This window comes from Tetrao urogallus (genome assembly GCF_951394365.1).
Source record: "Tetrao urogallus genome assembly, chromosome: 11".
Lineage (NCBI taxonomy): Eukaryota > Metazoa > Chordata > Aves > Galliformes > Phasianidae > Tetrao > Tetrao urogallus.
The window spans coordinates 7560023-7578113 of record NC_136824.1 but is presented as its reverse complement, the minus strand read 5'-3'; the positions used below and the strand labels follow the sequence as shown (position 1 = coordinate 7578113).

The following is an 18091-nucleotide window of genomic DNA, read 5'->3' as shown; positions in this document are numbered from 1 at the left end:
GTGATGATCTGCAGATTGATAAGAAGGGGCCATGCAAGGCAGTGCAGCAAGGTGAGACTATCAGGCCAGTGGAAAAGCTATTATCTTTTGTGCTCTGCCTGCAGTTGGGGAGGGAGGCAGGGACAGAGCTACTGCCACAGATGGCCCATGCAGATCCTCCTGGACTCTGCAAAACAGGGCTTTGCACATTTGGGAGACATCACCAATTCAGTGAGAACCCACATTGGAAAGCTTTGCAGTGTGGTTTCTTCTGCTGAAATGTAACTATACAGTGTAATTGCTAGCGACTATGCTACCAGGATATAGCAAGCTCCTTTATGTTGTAAAATGCTCCTTTGTGTCTCTATGTCTCCTATCTCAAGATTTCTAAGAGCTGCTGCAGGGCAGGGTCGAAGTCTGGTCCTGGCTGTTAGGAGAACACACAACTATCAACAGTGCTTCTGGCAATCAGCGCTCCAGTATTGCTTGGGGTTCAGCTTCTTGCTGGCTGAAGGTCTCAGTGTGTACAGCTGCAACTGCCCTGCAGAAATCACAGGTAATGGGATGCCCAGTGAATGTCACATAGATAGCTCAGCTCAGCAGCAGCACAGCTTACTTGCTGCTCTACTCCCAGATGACCCTACATGGTACGCCTGTTGCTGGCTTGTTGTTCTGCCATAGAGAAGTGTTCCTTGCACCTGATCTGCATTTCCAAGGCTTTTTCCAAAGCCCTGTATGGGGCCCAAATGAGATCTGACAGTGATTTTATGTAGCCATCAGTCTCTTCAGGATCATCCCCAGCATTTTTCTGCCATTTGTCAGTTTGAGAAGAAAGGAAACAAGAAATAATAATCAACTCAAATTATTGCCTAATCAACACAGAAATCAGTGCTGCTTGCTCAGCCTGCAGGCCACAATTAGATGCCATCAGCAAATTCGGGCAGCTTGCCTGGGCTGCAGTCTTTCATCTCTGGAAGACTGACAGGCCTCTCTCGGATCTCCAGGCAGAGGAAGGAGCTGGGATGCGTTTGAAGGACTTGGCTCGTGGGGAAGGAACACATGGTTCAAAACCACAGAAAAAGGAAAGCTATGTTTAATATAACACTAAAGGAAGCCCTGTGCTGGAGGAGGGGACATTAACCCTGCAGCTGAGGGTTGTAGTGCCAAGCTCTCCAGCCCGCTCTCTGTCACCATTTCAGGGCACTGCCCTGGTCCACACAGCACTAGCTTAGCTTGCCCTGCCAAGAGGACAAGGTGGTTAAACCACCAGGAAACGATGAGACATGTCAGTTCTATATCCCTGTAGATATATGGCGGCTTTGGCAAGGTCACTGCATGCCTGCACATGATCTTGACTTTTGGTTGGAAGCGCCTATCTTCCTCTTCCTCTTGGGACTGTCCCACAGTCTTTCTTCCCATCAGCAAACAGCAGGACCTGCACCCAGTGACTCAGGCTGACTTGGTATTCTCGGTTCTGGTGTTGGGGAAGGGCACATACAGAGCAGGACCAGTGGTGAGGGGAGAAGGATGTGTTGCAGGCAGGGAGGCTGCCAGGGTGACATGGTCAGGATGTCTGGCCCAGGTCCAGGAAGGGGACAGGAAAGGGTGTGGGGCAGGACTGAGCAGGGGGCTGGACTGGACACCCAGGCTCCATAGCTAGGAGTCCCTGGGGAGGCAGGGCTCATTACTGCAGCAAGCTGCTGGGAGAAGAGGTGCTGGAGCCCCGTCCTTCCTTGCAGAGAGCAAGGAGGGTTAGAGCAGAGAGCAAGCGTGGAGCCTCCCGCGTCTGAAATGTGATCCTGCTGGAGGCACCTCCCTGGGCCCCACCTTGCGCTCCCCAACATATATATGTCACCCGCCAAGGGCACAGGGGACACGGACTGACACACTGTGCCCGTGCCCCGGCATCCCTGCAGATGGAGCGGCCAAGGCACCAGGGGATGGCAAAGAACACCTACATGCGCTGGCGGCTGCCACTCATCTGCCTCCTCTGGGAGGTGGCGATGATCATCCTCTTTGGGGTCTTTGTGCACTTCGGCCCTGAAGCTGATGCACACTGGGAGGAAGAGAAGCATCAGATGAACCTTACCAGTGACATTGAGAATGATTTCTACTTCCGATACCCCTGTGAGTATTCAGGAAGCCCAGTCCCGGTGTTGGCTGGCCACCGTCCTACCCCCCATCGCACCCCACCCCACCCCATCCCATCCTGTCCTCTTTGTTGTTGCCTCAAGGGTTTTGGGAAAAGGTGATCGAGAGGTTTCAGGATAGTAGTTCTGAGTTCCTAAGTGATTCTTTTGTCTTTCCCAGTTAAATCTGGCTTGAGACAGAATCCGTCAGAGGTGAAGTCTACAGTGACTGCTAGGGAGTTGAGCTTCACCTTGACACTGCTGTGAGGTGCCCCAAAGAATGAGAGAAGAGCCTTGTGGCCCTCCAATGCTCTGGGGTTTTGTCGACAGGGTGCCACCAGCATGTGATGCCTTTTCTCCAGGAATAAGGCTGACGCATTCCCAGCACCCTGCAAGTTTCAGCTTGCTGCCCCCTCACTCGGTTTCCTTCTACGTACGGAGGAACGGCTGTCGAGATCCTGTGACATCTTCCCCCTTTTCCTATGCCCTCCCCCTCACTAGCTCTTTAGCTGCTGCCACTTTGATGAGTCCTCCCAACCTGTCAGCTGCCCATGGTCCTTCGGTCACTATGCCTTATTGCCATGGGGATCGCTCAGGTGGTCAAAGCTTTTCAGGCCAAGTAGTGCACTTGGCTGGCTTTGATCTCTGGGGCTGGTCATCTTCTTTGTGAGCGGATGGGAACAGGCTGCTTCTGTAGGCAATTGTTTCCAAGGAAGCAACGGGCTTGAGTCATGCATCTATTTAGAATATTTCCATTAAAAAACACCTGCTAAATCAAAGGAGCTATAGAAACCTGTAGCTGCTGAGGATTAACTGGTTCAGACAAGGATTTGCCTGCAGAAACTTGCTGCTCAGCTGGCCTGGTTAGTATAAGCCATGGCTGCCCTGAGCTCTCCTTCCAAACTACCTGTGGATGTATCCACACAGGTTGCTGTGAAGCAGCAGCAGTGCTGCTGTAATCTCTGACAGGACGGGAGAGCAGCAGAGAGGCCGAGAACGAGCCTGTAGGAGCTCGGGACACTGCGCCTGTACTGTCCTCATCTCCCATCTCCACTTTGAAGCGCCAAATATTCCCCTCTTAAATGGCTGAGCGGATTCACGCAGCTAAATCAGCCTCAGTTTAGCTGAGTTTTATCTGTTTCAAACCTGAGGAAGGGCTCACGTGTACAAAGATCAGTTTTATTTTGGTTGTTTCTTCCTCCATTACATAATCAGAAAAATCTCTCTGCAAAAATAGATGAAAATGGTAAGATGGTAGAAGCCGAGCATTCTGATCCATGTCCATCCAGCCCTGTTTAGAAGAGAATGCAATGGCTAAACACCCGAGGATCATTTGTGCTATCACATCTGTGACTGCTACTGCCTGTAGGACCTGTCCAAAGACGTTGCAGTGGGGGAGCAGTGACAGCCTGAGATGATTAGCCACTGCAGGATGTTTGTGCGGTCGTGTCAGTGGTGCCCATTGCCAGGGCTGCCAGTGCAACGTGACACATTCTTCTAATTTATAATCACACATTGATACTCCATAGTGAGTGAATCATCTGCTCTCTAGGGAAAAGAAATGAGATCCTTCAGCACAGGTAGTATTCTCAAAGCCCAAACACCTCCTCTGGATAGTGACTGCAATTGCCTTCCCACAAAAGCAAGGTCAAAATACCTCTTGAGCATGGCAGCACCTGGGCTGCTTGCAACACAAGTATTATTCTTCTAAAGGAAAAACAAAGGCAAGATTTAGAAAAATGCTTTAGGCTGGGTGCAGTTTGAAGAAAAGCCTGCTTTTCCTCCTGGGCATTTACAGGGTAGAAGACATGGTGGAAATTCTCAGTATTTTCAGAGGGCACACAGTCTGCAGCCCTAACTCCAACCTGTGTATTTCTGCTTTCAGGATGAAATTAAGAATATATATAATGCACATGGCTGCAGATAATTCTAGCTGCGTATTGTGTCACTTAGGCTTGAGAAGAAAGCTGATGAGAAAAAAAATATAGCTGCAGAGGGAAACTGTGTATGACTGCATGGTTAAAAGTAGAGTTAACAAGACCATTTCTTAGGGCGCGCAGAGAAGTCCACATGAAGAGACTTCAGCTGAGCAGGGTCACCTGCAGTCTAGTCTCCTTTATCTCTCATGAGTAATTTCATAGGCGTGGGGGCATTTCTGAAAGCAAACAAATTAACCTGTCTCCTCAACTTGACACTACATCACTGGAGCCTGTCCAAATGCTTGTCCTTACACAAGTTGCAAGATCTTGTAAAGCACCAGAGGACAGAAGCCGAGACTTCTGCAATTGCACACACCCAAATCCTCAGCCAGCGCATAGCAGAGGCAGTGGGTGCAGCCCCACCATCCCTGCAGGAGGACTCCAAGGTTCCTGGATGGCCAGCATGCCTTAGGGCCAGCACAGGGCCAGGGGACACAGCAGATCCTTAATCACTGAATTTCTTCTGCCCTAAGCTTATTACATCTCCTGCTCTTTTCATTGGAGTGGCCTCCAGTGTGATGGTCTGCATGGTTCAGATTGTAATTATGCAGCATTTCAGCTCACTTAATTGCAAAGTGATGCTTATCTGAAATAAACGTTTAGCATTAAGAAGTACAGCAGGTTTATCGCACCAAGAATTTCCCTCAAGAGGCTCATGCAGGTATAGTTTCCCCCAGGGAAGGGCATCTGAGGGGCTCCAGTTAGCAGGTATGAGCACTTGTTGGAAGAACTGCGTCTCTCTGGTTCAAGCACTCGAAATCCCACAGGGTGGGATCCTCCTGGCAAAAGTATCTTGCCACCGATTTCAGTGGCAAATAAAAACATATCTGTAAACTTCCCTTGCTCTTGTCTTTTCCCTAAGAGCTTGCACCGAGCCACCACCAGGACCCTATATTGCATAGGCTTACCCAGAATGTGTTTTAACCCGTCGTGGTTAAAACAAAAATTAGTGTGGTTCATTCATTGGTACTGTTCATGGTACATGACATTTTTGGAATTGTTTGGTTTTGGTTTTGTTTTTTTAATGGGAAAAAAAGACAATCTGAATAGAGAAGTTTTCCTTCATACACTCCATTAGTGTCCAGTTTTCTCTTGCACACAGCTTGCAACAAAGATATTTGGGTTTCAAAACTGAACCTTTTCACCAAAAAGCCAGCTTCCAAAAGCCAGCCATTTTCAGACTTAGAAATGGGAGGACGCAGGGCAAATGCATACATTTTTCCTTGAATTTTTTTCCTTACAGCCACTGATGTTGTTTCCTTTCACTGCTAAATTCAATTGACAGCTCTGCCTTCTCCTCAGAACTGATGATTCCCTCCCTGTGCACAGCTTTCCAGGACGTTCACGTGATGATCTTTGTGGGCTTCGGCTTCCTCATGACATTCCTCAAGCGTTACGGATTCGGAGCTGTGGGATTCAATTTCCTCCTTGCTGCTTTTGGGATCCAGTGGGCTCTCCTGATGCAAGGCTGGTTCCACTCTTTCCAGAATGGGAAGATCCTTATTGGAGTGGAAAAGTAAGGAGAGATATGGGGTGCCACCTCTTGACTGTACAGTGGAAGAGCTGGGATGAGAGCCAGTGCCTGTCCCTGTGTTATGTGCAAACTGCAGCCTCCAAAATGTTGTCTTCCTTCTACATAACCCCACTTGCTTTCCGCCTTTTAGTCCACAGGTACCTGTCTGATGGTGGTACTGTTACATGAGAAATGTGAGATGAATGCCATCTCTTAGTACCCAAGCAGAGCACCACAGACCCCAAGGTTAAGAGCACATAAGATCCTTCAAACTCATTATTTAAACAATTTGGAGGAAAGCTCCATACCTGGCAACATGTCGTGTTGAGAGGAAAGTCAATGGGAAACCTAATCGACTATATGCCTTACAGTGGGATCACTAGAGTTCAGTGTGGGTGAGGGTGAATAATTATGGAATAGTATTTCCTTATAAAATCACCGTTTTCCTTCCCCTTTTCCAGCCTGATCAATGCTGATTTCTGCGTGGGTTCTGTGTGTGTTGCCTTTGGAGCCATCCTGGGCAAAACCAGCCCAGTACAGCTTCTCATCATGACTTTGTTTCAAGTCACACTCTTTGCAGTGAATGAGTACATCCTCCTCGACCTGCTTCACGTAAGCTTTAGACAGACCCCTTGTCCCCAAGATTGAGTGGAGATTGGGAAGACAGATGGGTAAACAAGCTGGGCAGGACGTAGACCACAACTCATCTCCAGAATAAGCAGTGACTCCAGAAATGAACCTCAGTTTTCCCACGGCTGCAGGTTAAGGACGCGGGTGGCTCCATGACCATTCACACCTTTGGAGCCTACTTTGGCCTCACTGTGACACGTTTCCTATACAGACCCAACCTGGAGCAGAGTAAAGACAAGGAAGGCTCTGTGTACCACTCTGACCTCTTTGCTATGATTGGTGAGTCAGCCATAACCTCTGCAGCATTGGTATTTGTGCACCACTCAGTTGCAGAGAGCTGTTCTCTCAAATGTCTCTGGGAAAACCAGACCAAAACCCAGATCTGGGACCAAGATCTGCATCCCAGTTTTCAACACCTGGGAACTACTCATCTCCCCTCACTAATGGTTGGGCTGAGGTGGTGCCTGGGAAGACAAGGCAGCATTTTGGTTCCTCTTCACTGCAAGGCCCTTCTGGTGCTGATCCCATCATGGAGGGCACAGCTCTGGAGCGTCATAACCAGGGGATTTAACTTCGCTCTGCAGAAACCTCCTGTAGAGTTCTTTTTTCAATGTCTACATTCTTTCTTTCCCCTTCTTCTTTTTTGCTCCCTCCTCCCCATCCCACCAGGTACCCTATACCTGTGGATGTACTGGCCCAGCTTCAACTCAGCCATTTCTGAACATGGGGATGCCCAGCATCGGGCTGCCATTAACACATACTGTTCCCTGGCTGCTTGTGTCCTCACCACAATGGCCTTCTCCAGCATGCTGCAGAAGAAAGGCAAGCTTGACATGGTAAGCAGGGAGCAGAGAGCCTTACACTAGCCAGGGAACTCACAGTGAAGCTGACCAAGGGCCCAGGAATTGGGTGACATTCGTCCTTTGCTGCACTGGGTTTCACAGAGTATTGGTGCAACCGGCCTCCAGCCAGAAACTCAGGCTGCACTGAAAAAGCAGATGGGAAGTGAATCCTGATGTTTTCGTTGCTGTCCCTGCATGTGATGTGCTGATGGCACAGCAAGGGCTGCATTTACTCTCCCAGGAGAGCTACTGATGGGCATAATTCAGAGCCGTGTTTGGCAGCACTCTCCAGCAAGCTGAGCAGGGCCTGTGCAGCAGCTTGTGAGCAATCGGGGGGCTGACTTGTACGTGTTATGTGTGTGGGTGCACAGTGTGTGACAGCAGAGCTGGCGTGACACATGGGTGAGACAATTTCCATCTCATCACAACTCCCCAGCCAGATTGGTGGAAGCAAAGAATGTGTGTGGTATGGAGAGTGGGAGTCTATGTGTGCCTGTGCTACAGACAGAGGCTGCCTGTTCTTTTCCTCTTGTTTTTCACCAGCAAGCAGGAAAGTGGGCCCCGATATTTCCCCTGAAAGTATTTTCAGAGCTGATTCTCCTGCTTTACCATTTGCACACACTTTGAACAACTGTGATTTCTCTGAGATGCCAAGACAGAGTGGTTACTCCTGCAGGTCCACATCCAGAATGCAACGCTGGCTGGTGGAGTGGCTGTGGGCACCAGCGCGGAGATGATGTTGACCCCATATGGCTCCCTCATTGTTGGGTTCATCTGTGGCATTGTGTCCACAGTGGGGTTTGTCTACCTCACGGTGAGTGCTGCTCTGGAGGTCTGCAGCCCTGTTCTCTTGAGGAGACCAGGAATGGATTCACCTCCCTTTGAGGGTTCTTGATTTCCATTGTCCCTTATGAAGATGCACATCTGACTCCATTTTCTGTCTCAAAATGCTAAGTAAGGCTCAGTCTCCTAGCAAGAGAATGGAGGAGAGCTCTTATTTTGTCCTGAGCTCATTTCACATATTTTTCTACAAGTCCTTAGCATGGGAACACAATGGGACACATAATACCACTCTTCTTTCTCTACTTATCCCAGTCCTCCATGAAAGGAACTAATCCTTCCCAGGACTACACTCATTCTTCTGATTTCTCTCTACCTCCCTTTCCTTCAGCCTATTTTGGAGTCCAAGTTGCACATCCAGGACACATGTGGCATCCACAACCTCCATGGCATGCCAGGCCTTATAGGGGGCATTGTGGGAGCCATTACTGCAGCTGCAGCCACAGAGGATGTATATGGAAAGGAAGGGTAAGACAGCTTGAAACTTTCACAAGTTTTTTTCTGGGACTTCTGGGGCTCTTCGGGGTGGAAGAGAGAAGCAATTAATAGCATTTGCTCTATGTTCACTGTTATCTCTTTCACATGGAGTGCGCTATGTTGGGCTTAGTGACTTCTGGTGTCTTCAAAAAGTGAATCGTAGCCCTACTCCTTGGTAATATTCTGGGGCACAGAGGATGTGAAAATACTCCTTTTAGCTCTGCCTTGCTCTGGGGCTCAGGTAAGGCTGAAGTTTTGAAATACAAAATAAATGTTTGTATTTTGAACTCTTCCTAGGTAAAACCTTGCCATGAACCATAAAAGAAGGAAAAGAGCAGTGTTTTATGTCTTACAACACTCTCCCAATCCATTGCAGAAGGTGGATGGGGTTAAGGAGGAGTCCACAAGGGCTCAGGGCAACAGAGCTCCTGTACCCTGGCTCAGCACAACCTTTTTCTGACTGGTGAAGATCTTCTGTCAGAATCAGACCTCACAATTTCTACCCTATGCAGGTTTATCAAGGCATTTGACTTCACTGGCAGCTACAAGACGCGGACGCCCAGCATTCAAGGAGGGTTCCAGGCGGCCGGCATTGTCGTTTCTCTGCTGATGGCTTTCGCTGGGGGAACCCTTATGGGTAAGCAGGGGGGCAGCATGGAGAGGCGAGAGCCTGCAGCCGAAATGGAGACATTCACACGCTTTTCTGCCTTGGCTGGATGGGTCCTTGCCGCTTGTGTTGCAAGCGTGGGTCAGACCACAGCCTCCACTTCTGCTCGCAGGGAGATGGGGTGGGAGTTTGTGGGAGACAAGCCCCAAAAACCAGCCCCAATCGGCCCCGCTCTAGGAGCCATCCTGAAGCTGCCCATCTGGGGCGACGCGGCCGACGAGAACTGCTTCGAGGATGACATCTACTGGGAGGTGAGACCGGGGGTGGCGGGCGGCACAAGATGGCGCTGCCGCCCTCCGCATGAGGGCCGGCGGCGGAGCTGAGCGGGCCGCGCCGTGCTGCAGGTGCCCGAGGACGAGGAGAGCGACGTGTACCACATGCACAACCCCGACAAGGCCGCCTCGCCCTGAGCCGCCATGCTGCCGGGCTGCCGCGCCTCAGCGGGACGGCGGGGCTGCCCCCGGGGGCGGGAAGATGGCGGCCGCCATGTCAGGCGCACCGCCCTGCCTGTGAGGAGAAAGCCTCGTGGGGAAAGCGTGGGGGGGGGGGAACACCCGCTTCCCCACTGGCTCACTTTTGTAATTAGTTCCTGTGAACAAAATAAAAGCATGGCTCTTTTTCGTAGTATAGGCCTCTGGTGAAAGTGGAGGGCAGCGGGGCACGGCATCCAGGATGGGGCTGAGCCCCTGTCCTGTGATGTGGGGTTGATGGCGTGGGGTGTGGGAGCTCACAGTGCTGCCCTAGGCCTGCTTGTTGAGTCACAGAATGTCCTGAGATGGGGGGGAACCAGATGGATCATCAAGACCAGCTCCTGGCTCCACAAAGAACCACCTAAAAATCAGACCATATTCTTGTGCTGCCCATCATCATTTTGTCTTGGCTTCTTTACTGAGACCTCCGCCAGCTCTTTGTGAGCCTTGTTCGTGTGTGGCGTGCAGACCAGCAAGGCCCTTTCCTCTTCTTCAGTGTCATGCGTTTGTTACAGTATCGTCAGTACCCACCAGAACCTGATGAGGGTCAGCAAGGCCATGTGCAGGATGCTGCACTTGGCTCCAGGCAATTCCAGGTATGCCTACAGATTGGGAGAAGAACCCACTGCGAGCAGCCCTGCAGAAAAGGACCTGGGGGTCCTGGTGGATGGAAAGCTGGACATGAGCCCACAGTGTGTGCCTGCAGCCTGGAAGGCTGATAGTATCCTGGGTTACATCAACAGAGAGGTGGCCAGAGAGAGGGGATTGTCCCCCTCTGTTCTGCCCTTGTGAGGCCCCATCTGGAGTATTGCATACAGGTCTGGGCCCTCCAGAACAAAAAGGATGTAGAGCTGTGGGAGCAGGTCCAAAGGAGGGGCACAACAATCCTTAGAGGGCAGAAGCACCTCTCCTATGAAGAAAGGCTGAGAGAGTTGTGTTTGTTCAGCTTGGAGAAGACTGGGGAGACCTCATTGTGGCCTCCCAGTACTTGAAGAGTGTTTATAAGCAGGAGGGCGACTGACTTTTTGCATGGTCTGGTAATGATAGGACAAGGGGAAATGGCTTTAAACTAAAAGGGGAAATTTAGGTTAGATATTAGGAAAAAATTCTATACTGATGTGGTGGTGAGGTCCTGGCACAGGCTGCCAGAGAAGCTGTGGATTCCCCGTCCTTGGAGGTGCTCAAGGCCAGGCTGGATGGGGATCTGGGCAGCCTAGTCCGGTGGGGGACACCAGCCATGGCAGGGGGTTGGAGCTGGGTGATCTTTAAGGTCCCTTCCAACCCAAGCTGTTCTATGATTCTATGATCACACCATTTTTTCCACTTTATGGTGCTATTCTGGTGGGAACGGCCCAACAACAGATCACTGCCTCCATCTGTTAACTGGACCATCTTCCAGCCAGGAAAAACATCAGGTTTCAACCAGAGTCAAAGGAGACAGGAGTAAAAATCAGGCCTAAAACCTGTGTGTTTGCCAGCATGATATGTGAGGAGCAGGAGAGGAAAAGAGGGGGGAAAAAAAAAAAAAAAAAAAAAAAAAAAAAAAGGAGGTGGGAGGGCTGATAGGTCTCTTCACCGTGTCTAGCTGTAATTCTCACACCTGAGGGGGGGAGTCAAAAGTAGCTATTCACATCCCCTTGGGATATGACACCCTCATTTTCCATGCTGGGTAAAGACAAAAACCCTTTACAACATGTTTCTGGAATTTGTCAGCGGCTGCCAGCAGCAGCATGTTAATTAAATGTCGGCAAAGATGGAAGCAAGAGGCTCTGCTCTAATTGGACACTTTGCTTGGTGGAGCTGAAAAACATTGTGACAGAGGAGGAGGTGCCGAAACACTGTGTTCCCCCGCCATGTCGAGGGGACGGGGACAGCAAGGCATAGGAAATGCACTGTTCTGCACCGCGGTTGTCTTTGCTTAGCCTGAGACAACCTCACTGGTGAAAAAAAGAGGAGTAACAAAAAAGGAAAAGGCCTAAAATCCTCCACAGGAATCATCACCAGCACAGCAGCAGCGTAGGATGCAGGGAGACAGCTTTGTAGTCTAAGAGGATGTTCAGCTAAATTGCTGATTTAACGGGGCATTCCTGGTTCCTTGGCTGTGCCCCCTGTGGGATGAGCTTGGGGCGTCACTCAGTGTAGCAGTTCAGCATCCCTAAGTAATAGATGTGAGCTATGAATCTCCCCATCTCATGCCAGGCACTGATGTTGTCTGTAACTCAGAAGGCTTTGGCCGGAATAGTTTTGCTCCTGCCCTGGACTGTCCAGCTGGATCACTCTTTCCACTTTGAAGCGGTGCGGGGACAAGAAAATGAGGAGCTTTGAGTTTTTGGACACGTCAGCCCACACATTTTGGGGAGGCAATGTCCCACTGTGGGGAGGCTGCCAGATCTGGCTCCAGAGCCTCTGGTCTGTCTTCCCAAAAGCTTGAAAACAATCTCAGGATTCAGTAACCAAAAAACCAAGCAGCCTTCATTGCTTTAGCAAGGCTGTTAGCCCCCATCTCATTCCTCTCTGAGCACCAGGACACAGTCCTGCCCCATGTGCTGATGTGGAGGGGAGCCCCAGCCCCACTCCTTGTCCTCTGGGCTCTGCCTCCTCCTCGTGGGAAGACACCTGAATTGCCCAGACTCCTGGGCAGTGAAGCGTTTTATTGCCCGTGCTCTCGCGGGGCTCAGTCTGGTCTCAGTACCTAAATCACTCTCTGGGGCCGGCCTTGCAGTTTTAATTCCCTAATGAACAATGCCGGGGTCGGGCCAGCGCGTTTGAAGTGTGGTCACGGCCCCAGCGGTGGACAGAGGGTTTCTCAACGGGGAGTGGAGGATTGGCCTGCTTTGGCAGGCAGGCAGAGGAGGTGTGAGAAAGGAGCTGTTGATACCCATGGGGATTAGGTGGTACAAATTGGCTGGGAAGCACCGGAGGCATTGACCAGAGCTGTCCTGGGGCAGGTTCCCATGGGGGGGCTGCCTGAAACAACCCTCCTCCAAGGAGGCTGGAAGGGCCAGCCTGGCTGCTAATCCCCTGGGAGCTATGGAACACGAAGCAGAAAAGAGGTTAAAAAAAAAAAAAAAAAAAAAGAGAGAGAGAAAATCTCGTGTAAAGATGGTGGTTTCCCCAAGGGGATGATAGAGAGAGAGGGAAGGGGGCGGGAAAGGGGGGAACGGCACCATTTAATCCTGCTTTTAATAGGCAGGTGGTGGGCTTAGATCACACTCCCGCTCCTGCAAGCTGCTGCAGAGATTTTGGAGAACGGCCGTGCAGACTGGCAGGGACCTCCACATCCTTGCAAAGGATCCCCATCTGCGGCAAGAGGACACGTGCTTATGTCTGTGCTTGTGTGTGTGCCTGTGTAGGTGTGGGTATGCGACGTCAGCCCAGGTTGGGGCGGCTGTGGGCTCAGCGCACGCCCAAAGTTGTCCCCGTGCCCACGCTGCCGTGTGTGGGTGCAATCTCCCATGCCCATACCCCCGGCACACACTTTTTCTGAGCACACGCACACACTGCCCGGCACAACGAGCGCCCTGTGCCAAGTGTTGGCACATCTGCGGGTGCGTGCCGGCATTGCACGTGCGTGTGCCCTTCACCACAGCCGCAGGGACACGTGCCAGCTGTCTGGCCGCATCGTGGCCGTGCCCATCCGTGCACCTTTGTGCTGGTGCGAGTGCGTGCGTGTCGGACCTGGTGCGTCCACGCCTGTGTGAAAGACTCTCCAGCCCCTTCTTCAGGAGTGCTGTAAATTGTAATCAGATTAAGGCAGCCAATCACTTAGGGCCCTTGAAAAGGGCATACGTTCCCTAATCAGTACCTAGCATTGAGTCTCACAAAGGGTCTAAGTAACTCGGCAGGGGTCGGGCCCTCTGGAGCGCAGGGGAGGGGGCTTGCCTTTCTTTTCTCTCTGTCCCTTGTAATTATGTCAATTTGCTAGCCAAATTGTTTGCTTGAGTGGACAGTGGGGGCTTGCCCCCCTTCCCGCCTTCCCCCCACCCCCGGCCCCATTCATGTGCTAATGTGGGAAGGAGCATGGCCTCCTGACTTCAGGAGGTGGCCGTGGCCTCTCGAGGAGCAGCACGCGGTGCCCGCACCCAGCCCCGTGTCCACAGGCTGCTGCCTCCCCATGCCTCAGCTAGAACTTCTGGTCTCCGCATGCTGATGGACATGAAGACATAGTGTTGAGTTTCTTGAGCTTCTCACCTCGTTGCAGGGCTCTACCATGCCGAGGGATTCACCCCTCTGACTCTGGAGAGGGAACAAAACCTCAAGACCAGCATGGACAGAGAGGTGGTGAATGATGGCAGGGAGAGATGGTATCTCCATTGATGGACAAGGAGAGATGCTGCCTACATCTCTCATACCTTGTGAGCAGGCAAAGGGCATGCACACCCTGAGCTGCCTGCTGGCACTGCCAGTTGTCCTGAGCCTATGGAGACATGGAGGAAAAGGTGACAGTGACAGGAACCTATGCTGCAGGCATCCATGAGCTGTCAGATGCTGCTGTGACAGACATACACAAGGCTCTCAGTCACACCACTGCCACCCAAGGCCACCTTTCCCCATCCTGCCTGGGGACAGCAGGGAGTAAATTACATGTGTGCCCCAGGGAGTGCCCTCTGCATGCCCCTGGATGCCTTCTCATGCAGCCCTGAAGACCGGGGCCCTCTCCTGCTGGCTCCTGCTTGTGTCACCTCCCTCACCTGCACCACGTCCCCTCCTCACCCCGTCGCAGGGCCGGGAGCTGTGCCAAGCTGCACAGAAGCTCCTCCGACACACCTCCCCACCCACTCCCAGCATTTGCATACATTCTGCCCGCAAATCCTTGTCAAGGGGAGCCTCTTTATTGCCTGTATAGATCACAGGGTGTTTGTTAAGGGGCTTCTTTGTATTGCCTCAGACAGCTGGGGTCATCAAAAGTCCTGCGGTGGGAAGGAGAGACAGGAGGAGGGGGGAAACCCTGACAATGCAGACTGAAGGATTAAAGGAGCATATAAAGTTCCTATTGAGTGAGACAAGAGGCTGTTCACTCCCAAGATTGACAGCAACCAGGAGGCGATTCCCAACACAATGTCCAATTAATTCTCTACCCTCTTCACTGCCGTCTCCTCCCTCCCTCCTCTCCAGGGCTTGTGTATGAGCAGGGAAGGGCTGAAGCTAAGATCCTCAAGAAGGTAATTAATTATTCCTGACCAAGAGGAGCTTGCTGGGGCGTGAGCCTGTCCCTAGGCTCGCTGGGTACCCTGTGTCCCAGCCAACAGATTCCGTTAGCTCAGGTCACTTCAGGGAGTTTTCCTTTCTGTCACTGGCAAAGCTGTCCCTCTGATGGTCTGCAAGATAACCACGGTTAGTGCTGAGCCAAACGGGAAGATTTTGGCTTAGTTCTGGGCTGGCAGTCCTTGCAGCAGGGCAAGGTAGTGAGAGAGCTAGGGAGCAGAGCAGGGCATGTGGGCAAGATGCTCAGGCACACATAGCACTTAGGGAGAGGCAGAACAGCGTGTTTGAATTTTAAAATTCTGCATTTTGGATCAAAGATGGTAAATTCCGTGGTTTGGGCCAAAGTGTTCAATTCCCAGCCAAAAGCACCACCTTCGCACTGCCCCTCTTCACTCCCACCAGACTCCTGTCTGGGCTTTCAGGAATAAGCATAGCAGTGTTTGGATCCAGTGAGTGCTGAGCAGAGGAGCAGTGAGAGCACAGCCAAACAGAGCCGGGGGGGCACAGGCCGCATTGTCCCCGGGGTGCTGGTAGGAGGCATTTGTGTGCTCCTACCTCTCCCACTAACGGCACCTCTGGGATTAACCCCCACATATGGGAGTCTGGGGCCGCTGTATGAAATTCCTGTAAGCTATTGAATCTAAGTTGCTTGATTCATCTGGTCTGGCTTTTTTCCCTTTGAAAATTCATCAGCCTGGAGGGAGGGAACAACCAGGAAGGCATCTTCCTCGGAGCTGGCCACCTTCTTTTGTTACTCTGCACTGCTGAGCTGCCCAGGCACATCCTTCCACACCAACAAGCATCTCCAAAACCAGGCTGGGAGGAGCAGGACTGCGAGGACCCAGCTCTCACCACAGGGCACACTTTGGCCAACCCATCACTTCTGCCCACAGGGGATTGGAGTTGCCCACTCCACGCACCCAGTGTGCAGGAGATGCCCTGGGGCTGCCCGTGGCTCCACGCCTCCGCCTGCTCCCTCACCGCACACGCTCCCAGTGAAGTTGTTTGAAAGTCTTCCGGCAGTTTTAGCGGGCAGGAATAACAGATTAGCCATGATCTGATCAGCCCAGTATCTAAGCTGTATTCTCCCCGCTGACAAGTATTTGAAAGAGGGGAGGGGCCACTTTCAGCCCAACGATGAATCTTTCACCGACAAGAAAAGGCCCTTTTTTCTCCCGCGAGCCACAGGCTGCTCTGTGCCCTGTTGCTAAGTGAGACCCAGGGCTGTTGCTTGCATGCTTGCATGGAGCCCTTGGGTTAGTGGGATCAGGAGATTCACACCAGACGTCTTGTTTTGGGGGGGAGTTCTCTTCTCCCCCACCTTTGACTGGCAGATAACAGCTCGCAGGCGAGGCCCAGGGATGCCCCCGCTGCACTGCTGGTCCTGGGGAAGGGAAGATGCAAGAGGCTCTGCAGAGTGGTGTCAGGGCTCAGCCCTAAATGTCTGGGTTGTGCTGGAACACATGTGAGTTTCACTACAGCCCCTGTATCTCATTGGATCGAGGTGCATAGGGACCTTGGGGAAGCGGCCTTAAAGGATGCTCCAGTGCTGGCCAAGCAAAAGCCACCATCAAGGGCCATCAAGAGTAATTTGTCTTCATGCTTTGATGCCTCTGCTTATAGTGTGAGAAGGGAACACAAGGCAGAGAACAGGGGGACAGTCTTCAGCCCTGGGCTAGCTTTGTGGTCCCTGCAGCCCCATGCTGCTCCAGAGCACCCTCACCCCCTTCCCACCCCAGCCAACCCTGTGAGAAAGAAATCACTAAAACAAAGGTCTCCCAGGCGATTTCTGGAGCTGCCAGCATGAGGTGCCCTCGCCTCAGCCATAGTGCTCACATCCCTCCTCTCCTGCAAGGCAGTGATGCAGGCAGGGCTGCCCGCTGCCAGGATAGGGGCTGGGGCTGGCACCATCCCAGTGCCCTGGTCGGGGGGAAAGGGGGAGCAGGGGACTCTCCTTCAGCTGAACCAGACACCAGAAGGGCTGTGAGAGTTATTGCCACTTTGAGCAGCACCGAAAGGAAAGAAACCCCCCAGCCTTTGGGTTTGAAACACAAAAGGCCGGATCTGTGCCTGTGACACAGCTCCTTTCCGGAGCTCAGGCAGCACAAAGCAGCTGAAAAAAAAATGGCTTTTCTGGCAAGATGAGCTCTCCTCCAGCATGGGATGATGGCAGATCTCTGCCTTGCTGTGCAGCCAGGACAGGTTGCCCTTTCCTTCACGGTGCAGTCTGCAATCACCTCACCCAATACTTCATGGACAAAAGGACATGCATCTGACTGGCCCCAACCTTCCCACCTTGATGGCAGTGACCAGGTATCTAGGACCTATATGTGCTGCGGGTGGCAGGCCCCCAGCATCCCATGGAGTGCTCCTGACTTCATTATTTTTGCCTCAGTCGTTCCTCCTGGCTTTACTCCCAGGCCTTGGCTTTGCTGGGACCATTGCTTGAAAGGGACTCTGTGGCGAGAGCTTTGCATTTCTGCTGGAACTCTTAAAGCACCAGGACCCATTTATTCTGCTCTGCACAGAAAAGGCCCCAGAAAGCTCCACTGGCAGGCCTGGGAGGGGTCCAGCTGTCCACTTTCCATGCCAAACCCATGGGCAGCACAGGGGCTTTTCAGGCCCAGCATCACATCTTCAGGTAGGAAGAAGGAAAATTGGCCTTCCAGGAACAGTAAGCAAAACCTGACCTGAGAATTCATGTCCCAGTGCTGAAATAAACCATTGTGCAGGAAAGAATAGTACACAATATAAGCACTCAGGAAAGAAGCAAATAATTTTATCCTGATTTCTAGTGTCTTCCTGACTTGTGCACACCCTCCCATCCTCACACATGTCAGCAGAACGAGCGCACAGCAGAGATATTTATATGAAAATCCTGCTGTCTCCACAGCTATCTATAGCAGCTCTATCTGTGCCCATGGTTCCATCCCATGCTTTGGTTCCCTTGGAGTAGCTCAAGCATCCGGACTGCCCCCATGCACCTCACCTTCACCATCATCAAAAGGGACCAAACCAAAAAGCCATCGTGCCACGGAAGCAGCGGTTTGGTGGAGCAGGAGGACATGGGGGACAAACGATGGGGACCGATAGCACCGATCGTTATTGGGGGTGCCAATGGGAGGGGATCACCCCACTGCCCCCACCCTACAGACAAGGGCCCCCGTTCAAGAAGACAGGGAGGCAAATCAGTATGCAGAAGTGGTCTCCGCTCGCCAATAAATTAGCATAAACCACTCTAGGAGGTAAATAGACATACAAGGCGCCAGTGTGTGCAGCGTGGGCTGCGGCTTTGTCTCAGCGCCACTATTGTCACGGCCCCTGCTGCAGGCTGACCGAGTGGGGCTGTGTGGTGGTTTC

At 52.0% G+C, this 18091-nt stretch overlaps 1 protein-coding gene across 1 annotated transcript; it reads left to right on the top strand.

Annotated features, from left to right (window-relative positions):
• Window positions 1-1895: 1895 nt before the first annotated feature.
• Window positions 1896-9466, top strand: RHCG (Rh family C glycoprotein; the record flags this gene model as incomplete). Its single annotated transcript, XM_079540693.1, has 10 exons — window positions 1896-2106; window positions 5417-5603; window positions 6062-6212; window positions 6362-6509; window positions 6900-7066; window positions 7749-7886; window positions 8244-8380; window positions 8902-9026; window positions 9234-9307; window positions 9401-9466. The coding sequence occupies 10 exons, from the start codon at window positions 1896-1898 to the stop codon at window positions 9464-9466; spliced, it is 1404 nt and encodes a 467-aa protein (XP_079396819.1).
• Window positions 9467-18091: the final 8625 nt, after the last annotated feature.